General features: G+C 43.3%; 1 protein-coding gene and 1 long non-coding RNA gene across 8 annotated transcripts in view; one reads left to right on the forward strand and one right to left on the reverse strand.

The window, feature by feature from the left end:
* The window catches only part of WTIP (WT1 interacting protein), an 86857-nt gene extending 75916 nt beyond the window's left edge, over window positions 1-10941 (forward strand). For all 6 annotated transcript variants that reach the window (XR_004242604.1, XM_032121939.1, XM_032121938.1 and 3 more), the window contains 4 exons: window positions 1055-1185; window positions 2277-2328; window positions 4060-4128; window positions 6843-10941. Coding sequence is in view for 5 of the 6 variants with exons in the window: in XM_032121939.1 (XP_031977830.1) it covers window positions 1055-1185; window positions 2277-2328; window positions 4060-4128; window positions 6843-6995 (405 nt within the window). In the remaining variant the exon portion in view is untranslated. The remainder of the gene's footprint in view (window positions 1-1054; window positions 1186-2276; window positions 2329-4059; window positions 4129-6842) is intronic.
* The window catches only part of LOC116449953, a 36038-nt gene that overhangs the window by 8238 nt on the left and 11377 nt on the right, over window positions 1-16423 (reverse strand). Inside the window, exons 3-4 of one of the 2 annotated variants that reach the window (XR_004242605.1) lie at window positions 14891-15073; window positions 3247-6991 (exon numbers count right to left, since the gene is read on the reverse strand). This is a non-coding gene — a long non-coding RNA (uncharacterized LOC116449953). Of the gene's footprint in view, window positions 1-281; window positions 6992-14890; window positions 15074-16423 lie in introns of both variants that reach the window. The other variant, XR_004242606.1, reaches the window with a different exon arrangement.

A 16423-nucleotide genomic window follows, 5' to 3' on the forward strand; every position in this document is an offset into this window, starting at 1 on the left:
GTCAAACAGAGTCAGATACCACTCACTGAACTACAGGGCTTCATCAGAGAGGGAAAAAAAAGGTTAAATTAAATTTGCCTTTTTTTCCTATACTTTTTTCCTGTTGGTTTGATCTTTATTCACAGAATCACTATAGGGCCATGGGAGCTTGGTCTGGGGGAGATTTTTCATCTCAAGCTTCCCAGCAGCTCCAAGCTGAGCACTGTGCTAGCAGCTGCTTTTTGAAATTACCTTCCAAAGTTACTTCTTACACCCAAAATGTATGGCATTGGTCTTCTAACCTGTTGAGAGCTGCCTGAAGATGACGCTGTGTCTCGCTCTTCCCAGGGGCTTGTTCATGGGCTTGCGGCATCTTCCTCGATGTCCCAGTGCCACACTGAGTGTTACATACAAGGATGTCAGGAGGGAGGGGATCTGTTCTGTCATAGTGCAGCCAAGGCTGCATCAGACCTTTCCTTGAAACCTTTAAAATGCGGTAGGGAAGGTCAGCGTGGGAAAAGCCTGGGCAGGTGCATGGATCAGTATCCAAACACATGGATAGTGATGGAATTTTATCAGAAACCGATGGGCCCCTGTGACTGAGTCAGTACCTCTGGGGGATTAGGATCCTTAGTTAATAAAGAAGCACCTCTTTATTTGTTTGTTTTGTTATTTAACTCCTTGAGTAATGACCAGTTTGGATTCTGTCTGTCACAGCCTGTTAAGTTTTATAAAGTAACTCTGTATCCCAGTAACTTGTATTTGGGATTTCCCTGGAAGTGGTCTGTGAAGCCATTTTTAATTCCCATTGGCAGTACTGGCCCTGTAGAGCTAAAACTGATGGGTTTAGCCTGATTTTCAGTTCTTGATCTTCATTGGGAGCATATTGAAACCCACTAAAAATATGGTTGATTGTTTCAAGAGGCCCCTTGCTGACAGATCTGCGGAGTGTTAATTTCATCCTGAAGTGCTTTTCTCACTGTCATTATTAAGAATGAGGGAGACACAGTAGTTTATGGGGAGAGAATATCTCATGTAATCATGTATCCACTTATTTTGTTGTTTGCCTCATAAGATCTTACAGGCCCTTGGAAAGTCCTACCATCCTGGCTGCTTCCGCTGTGTGGTCTGTAACGAGTGTTTGGATGGAGTCCCCTTCACTGTAGATGTGGAGAACAATATTTACTGTGTCAAAGACTACCATACGTGAGTACACAAATCCACTGCATGCTCAGAAAAATTACAGTAGTTAAATCATTGATGTAGTTACAGCCTTCTAATAGATAAAAAGGTCACTCCTACTTGCTCAGATGTCCCTCAGCTGCTTCTTTCATGTGTTGCATTTGTAGAGTACTTTAAGGTTTATTAAGTATTAACTAGTACTTCATGGGCCCAGTATGGCATACAGTGGGCCAAGCGAGGCTGAAAATCAAAATGTGTCAGAGGGTGTGTTTCTTGGGGGCTGTTCCTCTACTTCTTTCAGGACTATCAATACCAATTATACCAGGCCACTTCTGCAAGTGTTGGTAGGCTCTGCTGGCTGTTTCCATGAGTGGAGGTTCTGGCAGTGCTAGACATGGGTGTAAGTTTTGTTAACCGACAGAAGATGTGTAATTAACAGTTAGCGTTAAAACAATTTTAGCCTTACCTGGCAAAAGGCAGAGGTTTAAGAGACTGCTCAAAGGCAACGGGATCCTGCTCTTAGCTCGAATAAACCAATAACTCAGTTATGCAGCAAGAGTAAATCACCCTGAATTCAACCCTGTTGGTGCCAATCTGACCGTGTTACAAGGACACAGTGAGTGTTGGCCCAGTGATTTTCATTAAATGCAGCTGTGGACCATAAGCCCAGTTGTGTATTTAGCTGTAGATCCTGGCCACAATCAGCCCCTCTCCTGTTCAGCATGGTTATGTCTTCCTGATGTCAAAGAGTGACAGTCAGGAAGCTGCTTTGCAGTCAATCATCTTAAATAAGGAGCTGCTTTGCAGTCAAGCATCAAGGCTCTGGAAGAATTTGAATGGTTTTATAAATAAAGGAAGGAAAGAAAAAGGGCGTATGCAGGAAGAGGGGTGGATTCACTATGCCTCAAGGTTGGGAAGACCTAAACAATAAAGCTGGGGTAGATCAGCCTTTCTCAAATCTCCTTTTCATTGAATATCATCTAACAATTAGAGGTGTTTCAAATCCTGTGGATCTCCATTTTTCTAAAAACAAGGCATGATTAGAATGACTCTCTTGGTTCTAGTTTTTGAAGAAGCTTTAAATGTGATTGGAACACTTTCTTTTTGCACCCTAGGGTTTTTGCACCAAAATGTGCTTCCTGTAACCAGCCGATCCTCCCAGCACAGGTAGGTGTTAATATGCACTGACTCTTAGGGAAAACAGCTGTTGGCATATGGGCACTTCCTGAAAACACACTAAATGCTTTTCCTTCCTCTCTCAGAATCTATACTATGTGAGATACTAAATTAAACGCAGTTCAGCAGTTAAAGGCACTCCCAAACATTCCCAGAGGCTGTAATAGTCATACTACTTCTACAGCATAGTACTTTATATCTTTAGGGTGCTTTCCAGGTCTTCATTAATCTGTTAGAAACTTTATTTAATTGAAAATACTGGCTGGGGCTCCAAGAACAACCCAGAGAGTAAAGCCTTTGAAAGGACATCTGATGGTTACCCTGACCCTGTGAGAAGGCCACACAGTCTGTTGTCCTGAGGTGGCAATGGAATGAGAGTTCTTAAAGGGGTTGAAAAGGCAACAACAAAAATGGAACCAGGTGAAACCTGCTTGCAAGCTCAGCCTGTGCTGACAGTACTGTTGGCACAATTAGCTGCAGAGTGGGGCTCCCTCATGCTCTGGTGCGTGCAGGACCCTCCGGGTTCCCTTTGCTGAGGTCACTGACCAGCTCATTTGTAAACAAGGGCCTCAGCATCTCCCTGCTTTTCCTCCGGTCATGTTTATAGAGCCAGAGCTCCCTCCTGTAAGCTGCTGTTCCCCAGTAAAGGCTGAGGCTAGAGCCTCTCACAGGCCCACCTCCATCACTCTGCACATTACTCTCATTTGTCATTAGTATTTCTGTTAATTGGCCAAGTCTTACATAAAAAAAATCCCATAAAGACTGAACCAGAACTGCTTGTCCTGGTGATGGGTTGTGAGGAGAAAACCTCTATGTAAATTTCACCAAATTTGGGTCTTAAAATTAATTCTTTTTTCTTTTTAAGAAAGAAAGACAAAGAAATAAAAGGTAGTCATAGTGCTGACTCACATGATGACTAGCAGGACAGACTCCATATTCTTTCCCAGGGAGATTTCTTAGGTTAGTTCAAGTCTAGCAATGCAGGTACTAACTTGCCCACAGCTTCTCTCAGACATCATCCACGTCATATCTGGTGCTCTAACCACACCTGGAACTGGAAACAATGCAAGGCAACCAATTTAATGAGCTCTGTCTTCAGAGTGGATCAGGAAAAGAGCCTCTGAGGTTACTAGAAGGGTATGGCCTGCTCTGCAGGGCCTGGGGCTCAGCCAGGAATTGCACAACTCCTCTGCACCCACCCTCACGCTGAGGTTTGGCCTGTGCACATAATTACCTGCCAGACTGGTATGTCAGTCCCTGTGGGGACACAGCGACATGTGCATGTGCAAAAGAGCTGTGCAGCAGATGGTCTGAGGGGAATACAAGCCCTGGAAAACAGAGCAGGATGTATACAAGGAAAAGTTATCCAATGAGCAGGTTTTTGACTGGTAATTTGTTCAGATCCTGGGTGCCCTTGGAAGATTGAAGATTACTTGATTTCAAGACTGATTTGTTTATTGAGGATGAGGTTTTGCCTACACTTCCCAAATGACCCGTGCAGCTTTAGATGTGCCAGACACTCACACTGCTGCTACACAGTCAAGGAGTGGTGCAGTGCCGTGTCCCTGGGCCAAGACCCTGAGCGGTCACAGAGCTCTGCTGTGTCAGGGAAGAGGGATCCCCCAGGGAAACAGCTCTCCAAAGCAACAGGCTGGGCACTGAGTGAAGACTGAAAAAATGCTGCTTAGACACCACTCTTGTTTTCTCTTTGCTCCCCCCCAGGGCTCCGAGGAGACCATCCGGGTGGTGTCGATGGACAAGGACTACCACGTGGAGTGCTACCACTGCGAGGTGAGCCCCGGGCTCTGCCCGCCCGCCCTCGGTAGGCTCTGCCTCTGGGGGGACCCTGACTCACCCCATGGTCTGCACTCGCTGGCTCTTGCACACCTGGGCAGGTAGGGCTGTGCCCCACAGCTGCTGGAGGAAGGCAAAAGGGTGAATGCTGCCCAGGCTGGAAGTGGTGCTGCCATTACCAGTACTAAATTACTTTAGGAGGGTTTTTTCCCCAGTATATTAACTTCAAAGCTGGGCTAGGTTTGTTGGGTTGAATTTTCTCAATACTTCTGGATGGGCAGAGAGCAAAGAGTAGATGCCAGTTCTCTTTTTCCTCATCTCTAGGTACAGTCTGTAGGGCTCTGATCTGAGGAGACTTGAATTTGCATTGGCTGTGCAGGGAAGGAGTCTCACTGGAAGGCTTTTCTAGGGGATCTGGATTTTCCATGCTGGATGAATATTGATTCTTTACTAGGAAATAGACAAGGATACCGCAGACCTTCTGTTGCTTTTTTGGGAGTAGTTTCTTATTGTGCAGAACATTTAAACATTTATTGCCACAGATCAAGTTGTGGAATTAATGCTCTTGCTTCAGAGAGGAGACCTGAGTTCATCCTTAGTCCTGCATCCAGGAACATGAGAAGGGAAACAAACTCACTAAGTTGGGATCAACCAAAAACTTCCCTTTTGCCATAGATTTGGCACTCTGACATAGCACACAAATATCCAAACAGATCTTACCTGTTAGCACCAGGGGCAGTAATGCAGCAGTGCTGCCTTCATGCACTGTTGCACAAAGGTTTTACAAAGAATCTTCTGACTAAGAGAGAAAGTAACAAAATTCAGGGCATCTTGAAATGCTATGTACCTAAATGTAAGGAAGGTCCCATCCCCTCAGCTATCTCCTTTCAACAGAGACACCTGATACTCCATCCATTTCTATTAATTTTTCAAGAGAAATTGGCACAGGAAACCGCAATATTTTGGAGAGCTGAACTTCCCTCCTCCCCCCCCCAACTATTGCTTTGTGCAGGCTTCACGTAAGATGACAGCTCCCTCCCCTGCTCTCTCAGGCTATTGACTTTATTCTGGAATGTCCCGCTGGGGGTTTATTTTCCGTTCTGTTTCATTATTCATTTCCCCATTCCCCTTCCCATTTGAGGCAAATCAAGCTGCCTCCACATCTGCCCAGAAAGGCAGAGGGCATTTACGTACAGAAATCAGGAGTTAGCCATGTGTCAGCAGGGCTGGGTTACTGCCTGATGGTCTCAGATCAGGCTCTCTGTGTACACTGCTGTCCCCAAATGCTGCTCAAAAGTGAGTGCCAGTGTTTTGAGATGCATGCAGACCTTAGCAAAGGCTGCCATGACTTAGGCAGCCACTTCTCATCTGCTGTTGATGTCACCTCACCTGCTGGCCATACACAGTCAGTGGTCAGGTTGGAAACTTTGCTGCTTTTCTGTGTCATCTCTTTCATGTACAACCATTTGACTTCTGTGGAAGAGTTCAAGCCCTTTTACAGATCACTGGAGCCCCATTCTGAAACTGGAATCCACTGACAAGGCAGGCTTTCTCCTTGCAGAAAGGGAATTCAGTTTTGGAGATGGAAAAAGATACAAACACTTGGCACATCTGTAGGGCATCTGAAATTGGTAAATTCTTATTTTAAATCTTGTATAAATTGCTATAAAATCATTATATAATATGTAACAACACACAGAAAATTGCCTTGGCAGATACTTTGATCAAGACCTCTCTAAACTAACACTCCAGTTTTAAAGCTTACTTTAAAACCCATTTTCAGTCTTATTTCAGTATTGTAAAATTCAAGGATTTACACTTGAGCTGTGAAAGCTGAAAAATTATACTCTGTGTTCAGTTAAAAGCTTTGCATTTGTTTTTAGTACTAAAATAACCTAAATGCCCAGTTTGATCAGGTTTTTTTTTCTTTCTTTCTATTATGTGCACAGATACATATTTAGAATCTCTGGTTTCTCAGAACTGATCACAGTAATAATTTCTAAGTATTTAACATACTTGAAACATTAAATCTGAGCACCAAACTTCAATGATTTCCAAATGCCCTCAGAATTACAGTGATGGCAGCTGGAAATCAGGATGCTCTGTATTGCAGTATACATAACAGTCAGCAAGCAGGATTGCTGTTAGCTGCTTTTCTGTTTGTCTCTCTAGTTATGTGTCAGTCCCAGAGGTACCAGCATTTCCACTAAAGATGGACCACTGGGCCTTGACGTCTTTAAATTCAGCTAATCCCAAATTAAAGACAGTGTAGCCCTGCTCCAGAAGGAAGATATGTCACCTCTCCCCCCTTTTTCCCTCTCCTCTTATTCTCTACTTATGCTCCCCCACATCTTGCTCACTGCATTGCTGCAGAATTAGCTCCTTCTCTGTTCGAGCCTCTTCCAGGTTGTATTTGCCAGGGTCAGCCCCTGGCCTGCTTTTTGGCTGATTTGCATCAGCATTTATTAGATGAAGAAGAGACCAGAATGGGAAACAGAGGTGAAAAAAAGGCTGGGCACTACTGTAGACTGTCCTGTTTGACTTCAGTAATGGCAGCATGAGATGGTCAGGGTGCACCTCCCAGGAGCTGTGGAGGCTGCTGGCTTTGGCGGCGGGGAGGGAGCTCTTGGGGTTGTGCAGGATAGACCAGCAGCGCTGTGAGAGGCCTGCCTGGGCCACTCACTGATCTGGGATGTCTCTCTTTCTTCCAGGACTGTGGCTTGCAGCTCAATGATGAAGAAGGCCATCGTTGTTACCCCCTAGAGGGCCACTTGCTCTGCCACAGCTGTCATATCAGGCGCCTTAATATCAAACTGCCATCACATCCACCTCCAAGCTACCCCATGCATGTCACAGAACTCTGAAAGACATTTTCATGATCAATAAGTAGTTTGAAAGAGAAGACAAAAATCTAAAAATTACTTCCATGTTCCTTTAAAGATGAGGTTCCAGTAACAACCATCTAAACCACCTATTTATTTTTTGAATCAGAGGTGAGGGGTCCTTTTCTGATCTTGTACATATGCATTCTTTTATCTAGACATTTTCACTGAGACACCATCTACTTGAACAAATAATTCACCACTAAACTGTAACTGTAAATGGCAGCATTTCTAAAAACAATGGTACAAAGGGCTGTTCTGCACTTCCTACTCACTTCCTTTAGTGGAGATTTCACCCAAGTAAGGAGTGTAGAATTACTTTCCAAAAGTTAGCACCTTATCATATTGCAACAAGCATGATAAGATAAATGCTAGCATTTTAGCTAGTTTTGTTGAATTCTGGTCTTAGAGAATACTTAGATTCCAGAAGTAGGGAATAGGCAGCAAGCAGGTGTTTTAGCCAGGGCAGTTTTCAGCGAGCTTAAAAAGAAGGGTGTTCTGTGAAGAAGCGTCAGGCCAGCTCTCCCTCCTACAGGATCCCACAGTCATCCAAAGACTAATTATTTAGCTTGTTCAAGAAATATGGCAAGCGTTTGATGTAAAACCCACGGTACAGAAGATTGTATCCAAGAGATTGGCACGTGCAGGGTCAGCAGTTGCAGCCCTCTGTAACTGCTGGGTGTGTAGCCATGGCTTCAAAATGCATTCCTATCAACTGGACCATTTGGCACTTACTAAAGAATTCATCTTTCAAACCTGTTTTTTGTTTAATAGGGGTCTATGCAAAGGTACACTTGTCTTTATACTGCTTGTTGTATCCAAGACTTCATTTGTTACCAACTGCTTTATGATTGTATGTTGAGACATTATTAAAGAGAGGCACAGTGGTTTGGTATTACCTTTTCAGCTTTGTGTTCTTTTCGAGGTTACTTTTGAACTGATTATGGTGGTTGTCTTCATTGGAAAACAAAGTGCAGTTTAGCAGGAACAGTAATTTAGAGAGTCAGACCATTGAAACATCAGTATTTACAAGTATTAGCTGTACATAGAATGTACATGCTTTCATGTTTTGCATAAGCTTTTACAGTACCCTCAGACCTCTGGGGAGAAATATATGTCTTCCATATAGGAAGTTAGATGAATCTTTTTATGGTTTGTTTTCTACCATGTGCTGATGTTTTACATGCAAATCACACATCTGTATGTCAAAAAAATTCCTTGCACTCTCATGAGAATTGACCCAGCCTTCCTGAAGCTGCAATTTATCATTGCTGTCTTTAACTGTATTCAAAGTTACAATAAAATAAAATTCTTCAGCTCCAGAGAAAGCAGAAATACCAGACCGACTTCTTGGCATGTGTAAACTGGGACATTTCCATGCCAGTTCTCAGCACTTGAGAATCTGCCCGATCCATTCGGAAATGATCCCGTGTTAAATTCAGCATGCAGACTGATGGAATGACTTATTTGGCAACACCATTGCAGTTTAGTTTCTTATGCTCCATTGACTTTTTGAAAGCCATTTGTGGTGCTCTTGAAAAGCACAAAGAGCATCCAATGGCCACTAATTCGTAAGTGGAATAATTAACTCCCTTAACAGAACTTTTTGATAGTCTGGAATTTCATTATGGGGAAAGGTGGGGGGGTGGGAGAACAGGAAAAATTCCTGAGAACTATTTTTTTCTGTTAGTAAGGAACAAAAGGGACGCTTCCTGAGCTTCTGCCAGACTTCCATTGGCCTAGATTAACCTGTCGTACTGAATGCTCCTGGGCAAAGTAATTTTGTAGTTAATATATATCAGGTTATAATTAACATTTTTAGTGTGAATACCAGGATTTGAAGGAACTACAGTGCAATCAGTGCCCCATTTCTACACTGTGGTCCAGGAGACCTGGCCTGCAAATAAGAGGCTGGGAGTGCACATGCACTTCTGCATTTGCAGACTCTCCCTCTGTGTCCATAGTCAGCAGTCCAGCCTCAGGAGGAAGTGGAACTACATGTGCCAGCAAATCTTGGAGAAAGGGGAAAAAAAGTCTTAAACTGGCTTGTATGACTAGGTCGATTCCTTTAGGTTATTACAAACATGGAAGGTGCCAGAGCTTCAGGATAAACTTTTAGCATCAGCTGCAATGGAATGCTTTTTCCATTGCAGGAGGGTGCTTTGGAACACATTTTGGTTTGAGGCATTTTCACTTGCATGTATTTACAATATATATTGAGGGCCCCAAATTAAGAAAAGATCATTAAAATACACAGAGAAGGTTTGGGTCTGTTCCTGGGAACAAATAACAGTTACTTGCTGAACTGGAAAAATGCTTTGCTCTACCAGTGGAGAAGCAAAACCTTGACACTGACAGTGGACAGAGCTGGAGGTGACTTACTCTGGCATTCAGCCCAGTCCTCTGCTAGCACCTTCCTGAACACTTTGCCTCTATCAGGGGCAGGTTTAAGTTTCCAACATATTTCCAAGGGACAGCACACTTTCAAACGTACATACCAAACCTTTTCTTCTTTTTTTTGAAAATGATCATCCTGTAGAACAGAGTAATATTTAATTTCATTTCACATGCTGATTTTTCAGTCTCTTGTAGTTCTGTGCAGTTCTGATCTATTAAGTGTCATCATGGCAAAAATTCTGAAAGGTAGTATGTCAATATAGAATAAGCAATTTGTTTAAAACCAGAAAGCAGCAGTTGTTGTTCTAGTATTTTCTATAGACAGATGCGTTCCATTACTGTATTACGAAGTACAGCTTTGCTTTTCCAGCATTTACTATAAAAACTGGGGCTTGAGTGAAATTTGCCAGGCTGGGTTGGGTTTTTTTTCAAATCAAGGAGAAAAATAAAATCAAAATAATTATGTGCTGTACTCTTTAGTGCTAGTGACAGTTTCTGTGCATTTTACCTCCTGCCTGGGCAATTATGTAAATGAGAAATCTTGTTTTAATTATTTTCTTCTGGAATATTCTTATGTTAAATCAGTTCAACACCAATGAAAACTTCCTAAGTTCATCTTACAGTGCAATTGTTCTTCCGAAGCCTTTACTGTACTTTCAGAATATTTCCATCAAGTTACATCAGTTCTCATCTGCATCAGGCCTACACCTTGCTGTGCAGGCAGGGAATCTTCCCAAGCCCCTCCAGCATAAGCTGCTGTGGGCGGTGCAGGATCCCTCACCCACGGGAGGATGTGTTCCAAAGAAAGGACCAAAATAATCATTTGAAAACAAAAGAATGCACTCAGAGAATTGAGCTTACAGAGAGGGTTTGTTTGGGTTTCTTTCCTTTTCCTTTCACTTGTGTGCACGTGCGTGTATATATTTTGTAAGGTGGAGCTTCAAAAGGAAAACATGGTTAGAGGAGCTCTTTAAGACCAGAAATTCCAGAGTAGTAAAGTAAACCAAAGCTCTAAAGGAGACAAAAGCTGCTTTCTTGTGTTTCAAGAAAAGTTTAAAAGTTTGTGATTCATCCTGTAACTAATGCCGTAACTAGAGTATATAATTTGACTTAAATTAAGTTTTCATTTGAGAAATATTTTCATTTTCTTTAAAAGAATATAGTTTTCTTCCAAGAACTTGGACCAACGTTGATTTTTATTTTGTAGGAAATATATGAATTCCCAGTTTGTATATCATGTAACTAGTTTACATGCTGAAAATATACATTAGTTAACTATTTTTGTGTATATATATCCTTGTAAAACCTTTCAATGTGCTTCTGTCTTTTAGTCTTTAGAATTACTTGTGGTTTTGTGTTTCAGTGTTTGATTCCCTTGATTGTTGAAGAAAAAAATTGGGAAATGTAGATTTATTTATCTAAAGAAGAAGCTACTTGCTATCATCTTAAGTTATTTAATATTAAAGTCAGAAGTTTCATTTAACCTTAGATGCTATAATCTGCTTTTTTCAATAAAGACATTTTGTAGTTATCTTTGGTTTTGTAGTTTGTTGCACATAAGTATTTTATTTTTTTTAAACTAGGTGGGCACTAAAGCAATTTTCAGGAACTCTTGTGTTGCCTACAGAAATGCCTAACTGATATTAATTGATTACAGCTGCATTCATGAAAGATTTTGGTCCTCTAGTGCAAGTGTTACTAATTAAGGTCTAAAATATGCCCACAGCTAACGTTCTGCAGCTGCACTTAGAAAAGAATTTAGTCACTCTGGCACTTTTTAATTAAGCTTTAACCAGTCTGGCTAGCTCACATGTCGGACAGTCAGTATTGAGGAACACTTCCTTTTCAAAACTCCCATTATTTTTTGGAGTGTTCCACAACAGAAGTATTTGCCTGGGCTATGAACTTAGACAGCTTGAAGCACTTGGACCTTGGATTGGGGAATTTTCTCTGTATTCTTGCTAAGTCACAGTAATCCAGAAACTGTGGCCAGAGCTCTGATAGGATCAAAGGGATGCATGTTTATCTATTTTGCCTTTCTGAAGCTTTTTGCCACTTTCCTGTCTCCAGTTTCATGGCACAGATGGGAGCTTGGTCACATTTACCTTCCTCACCCCGTGGTCCCTCAAGAGCAGCTGTGTCTGCTGGGCAGAATGTGCACTGGTGTCTTGTCTCCAGCTGGCATAGGGAGAGAGGACAACAGCCAGTTTCTTCCTTGTTTCCTCACATTCAGTGGCCTTGCTTTCCATTAGGCTGGTCATCTGCTCTCCTGGTGAATGTTCTTCCCTCCAGTGACTGGCAGGCATCAAGCACTCACAAGCTGCTATTTGGGTGTGTGGCCACCCTCCCATTGGAGGGGCCTCTGCAGCTCTGCCACCCTGGCCTGGCAAAGCCCAAATGACTTCACAGCTGGAAAAGAAACTTCCTGGAGGTTTTCCCACAGTGGCTGTTTTGGCAAATTTTTCTTCTGCACAGTCAGAATGGAAAGAGTTACAAATGCCACAATTGTTTTAGGGACATAGTCTGCACTTTGGTGCTTTGAAACAGATGTACCATACTCCTGTAGGGCCTCCACATACATGCTGTTTTCTCACTCATTATTTTTAAAAATTCATTCAAAATGAGCAATTCATGCCCTCCTTGAAGAAAAAAATAGGCACAAAGACTGGCCAACTCAAAGCATTTTAACAGGGCCTTACTACATGGGTGACACAAATGTACTTAATAAAAATCTAGGACATCTTAATGCAGCAAGAATTTACACCATCTCATAATCAGCCTGACTGAAAAGAACAGAGTACTTAAAAATCTTAACTGTTCCATGTGGGCCTCCGAGCAGAAAGCACGTACTGGACAAATGAACATTCATGCATGGCAGGATGGGTGTGAGTTGGGCCCTGGCTCCCAGGGGAGCACCACCAAAGGCTGCACTGTGCTGGGGTCCCTGGCACTGTGCTGGGTCCCTGGCATGGCAGCCAAGCCACGGCCTGTGTGTTCTAACACTGTTGAATCCCATGGCTGCTAAACCTGGCATGCAGATGTTTTGGGGCTTTGCAAGCCCTGCCCTTCCACCTTACCAGACGTCCCCAGTGCTTGCAGCTACTGCACAGAACCAGGATTCTGCCAGGTCATCCCAGGACTGAGCCAGAGGCATTTGGATAATTATGGTAACTATTAGGAATGTGTGAACTAGGCTGGTGAGGCTGTCTTCAGCTCAAACTCTTTATTCAGCTTTTAGTTCCCCACAGTTCATAGACTCAGAATAAATGAGGCTGGACAAGATATTGTTTGATGCAACACCTCACCATCAACACACACACATGCTCAAAGCAAATATGTGTGTGTACATAAGTCATAGAATTGTTTAGGTTGGCAAAGAACTCTAAGATCATTTGAGTCCAACCATTAACACAGCCAAGGCCACCACTGACCCATGTCCCCGAATGCCACATCCACACATCCTTTATATCCACCCAGGGAGAGCTATGCCAATGCTTGACTACCTGTTCTGTGAAGACATTTTCCGTAATATCCTGCCTAAACCTCGCTTGGCACAACTTGAGGCCATTTCCTCTTGTCCTGTCCCTGTTCCCTGGGAGCAGAGCCCAACACCCCCCAGCTGCCCCCTCCTGTCAGGGAGTTGTGCAGAGCCACAAGGTCCCCCCTGAGCCTCCTTTGCTCCAGGCTGAGCCCCTTTCCCAGCTTCCTCAGCCACTACTGGTGCTCCAGCCCCTTCCCCAGCTCCATTCCCTTCCCTGGACACCCTCCAGCCCCTCCATGTCTTTCCTGTAGTGAGGGGCCCACAACTGGGCACAGCACTCAGCATGTGGCCTCACCAGTGCCAAGTATAGGGTGACAATCACTTCCCTGGCCCTGATGCCCACCTAGGCTCATGTTCAGCCACAGTCACCAGCATCTCCAGGCCTTTCCCTGTGTGCAGATTTCCAGCCCCTCTGCCCCCCCTGTTGCACTGCAGGGGTGGTTGTGACCCAAGGACAGGACCCAGCATTTTACCTTGTTGACCCTCACACTGATGACCTCAGCCCATCCATCCACGCTGTCTTGAGCCCTCCGCAGAGCGTTCTACTCTCCAGTAGATCAACACTCCCACCCAACTTGATGTCATCGTTGAATTTAGCTGAATTTGCTAAAACTATGATCCCAGTTGGTGCAACAGGCCTCATGCTTGGGGCAACTTGCAGATAAGGAAATTTGAAGGAGGACCTACTAAGCGAGGTCTGAAAATAGTGAGCAAGAGCTACTGGACATGGAGTAGGAGACATCAGTCTTCACTGGGTGTCGAAGCTGGCCATGAAAATGTCACCCTCTAAACAGAGGGCATTGGTTTCTGGAATAAATTGCAGGTCACTCCTTGGTCACCACCACTGGGCTCATCAGCAGCTGATTTATGTATTTTAAAAGCTATGGAGTTCACCATAACTTCTATTAAAACTCCAGAAGACAAAAAATATTTTCTTCCTGTTCAAAATTCATTTGAGATCCTATCCAAGTGCTCGATACAATTCCCACCATCTCTTAACACTTTGAGACAACAAACCTAAGTTCCCATGTTGTTTAAGAACACATATTAAAAACTAGCTCATGTCTGCAGTACCTGCACTGTCCCTGTGCTGTCAGTTTCTGTCCCATCTGAAGACAATACACAGCATTAGAAAGCATAAATCACTGTGCTCACACAAAGAGCATAGGAGAAGTACAGACTGAAAACTGTACAAAAAGTAAGAAACCATGAGGAGATCTGGTTTGCCAGAAGTGATGAAGTATCCAGCAACACATTTAAGAACAAATTCTTAAAGGTTTGCATCACAGCTGAAAAAAGAAATCCTCAAACCCCCTCATTTGTATGTACATGTCTGGGAAGTCATTGCCTCGAAGAACAAGGTCTGCTTTGGTTAGTCACAGTAATTCAAGTGGTTAAGTGGACTATCCAAAAACAACATGTTCATTAAAAATTTGGCACATTTAAACTATTGCCAACTGATCAGTTAATTACTGGCTGCTCTGACAAGGCAAATGAAAGCCAGAGACACCCTCAGTGCTTCCAGCACAGGAAGGGAACAGTGACACACACGGTTCCCAAACGGTGCCCGTGGGCCTGGCACTGCTGACCCTGGCACTGTGCTGGCTCGTGCTCTAAGGGCACTGGGACAGGAGAGAAAATCACGGTGTCAGACAGTGACTTTTACCATCTCAGTCCTGAGGCTGAAAGCTTTGTGAGTCAAATGCAACAAGGGAAATAGAGCAGTGATAAATTCTGCTGTGTGAGGGTCGGGTATTGTGGGGCTCTGGTCTCACCTCAGTGTCTTGACCTGAAGTTTCAAAGCTCACACACTGTGGATGGATACACAATGGAGTAGGGCAGAAAATTAAAGCAGCCTATGTGGCAGAGTGCAGTGCCAAGGAGAGAATAACAATACTTATCTGCAGTGCCTGCAAGCTACATGTTTAACTGCACTTACCTGTGCCAGTGGAGATGGCTCCCTAAAATTTTTTCCACAGAGCTTCTTTGATGAGGCAAAAAAAGGGACCGGTGTCCTGCATCAGGCATTGCTGCCTGTCTTCCAAAAGGATGGTGCTGATGCTTGTCCACACATGCCTGTACGTGGGCTCACCTGGGAGTTCATCCTTTTTCTCACTTCTTCCTGTATCAGAAAAAGAATAGAAAAGAAAGAAAGCACCACAGCTTTCTACACCACTTATTTTCCATTCCTTATCTGGGCATTTCCCAGCAAGGGAGAAGAGGAAGCTGGCTGGGCACAAAGGTGGGGCTCTCAGCACAGTGTCACTGTCACATGTGAATCCTTTTGTAAAAATGGCAAGTCTTGGTCCAACAAACAATATGGTCACTTTAGACACATTCTGCTGCTTCTAGTGACATCTCATCTTTTGGAATAGTTCATTTGCTACCTACATTGCTCACCCATAAAAGCTATGGCTGCAGTTTATTTGGCTCATTGTTCTTTTATCACCCCAATATACTGCAGTTAATGGTGAAAGTGACAGACCATGCAGCTGTATTTAGATTTGCCTTTACTTTGCTATAAATGTTATTTCATTCTCTCTTTAAAAGAAAATATTTGTAACCATTTTTTTTCAAAATTACTTACTCTCCTTGCAATCAGCTGCTAGCTGCTCTCCTACCCACAGCATGTTTTCAAATCTCTAGATCAAAACTTATTTTTTAAAGCCAGAAACCCTATTTTTAAAATTAATACATGTACTGCCAGTTAATATATAACTGGCCAGTCATTTTCCAGAAGCCCCATCAGAATGGGGAAAAATTAACAAGAATGTCTGTATGGAAGAGTCCATGAATGCCTCTGAAATGGAGCAGAAGTCCTTAAAGAATGTGCCATTCAAACAATCAGAAAAGAAGGAAGGTGGAGCAAGACAAAGTTTTGATGTTTCTTGGATAAGGCCTTGAGCAACCTGATGTAGCAGGAGGTGTCCCTGCATAGGGCAGGGGGTTTGGGACTTGATGACCTTTAGGGTCTATTCCAACCCCATACATTCTCTGACTCTCATTTTATTCTGCCTGCTAAACCAATGGCTCTGGCAGCTACCAGACAGTGCTTTGATAAAGCATGATGGATTTCATGGTATCATTTAACTAATTTTTTTTTTTTTTTTTGCATATATCGCTATATCTTCAAAGGTGAAATATTTTGGTTTGCTGATGAGCCAAAAGATAGTGTGAAGTTAGGCACCTACTGCACTGCAGTCAGTAATTTCCATATCACCTTTCTCAAAAGTTTTATTGCATTATTGGCACCCAGGTCCAAGGATCTCCTGCAGCAGGAATTTGCTTGGAGGCGTAGCAGGCACAGTTAGGGAGGACAAAGGAGGAGGTACCAAAGGCTGTTGTTTCCCTTGAGCTGGATCTTCAATTGCAGCCTGGTGTCTGAATGTGCAGCCCCAAAGAGAGCAGCACTCTTTGTAGAGAGGTTGCTGCAGAGACTCAGCAGTGCTCCCATGTGACACAGGGGGGACGA

This window comes from Corvus moneduloides, chromosome 12, assembly GCF_009650955.1.
Source record: "Corvus moneduloides isolate bCorMon1 chromosome 12, bCorMon1.pri, whole genome shotgun sequence".
NCBI classification, from domain to species: Eukaryota; Metazoa; Chordata; class Aves; order Passeriformes; family Corvidae; genus Corvus; species Corvus moneduloides.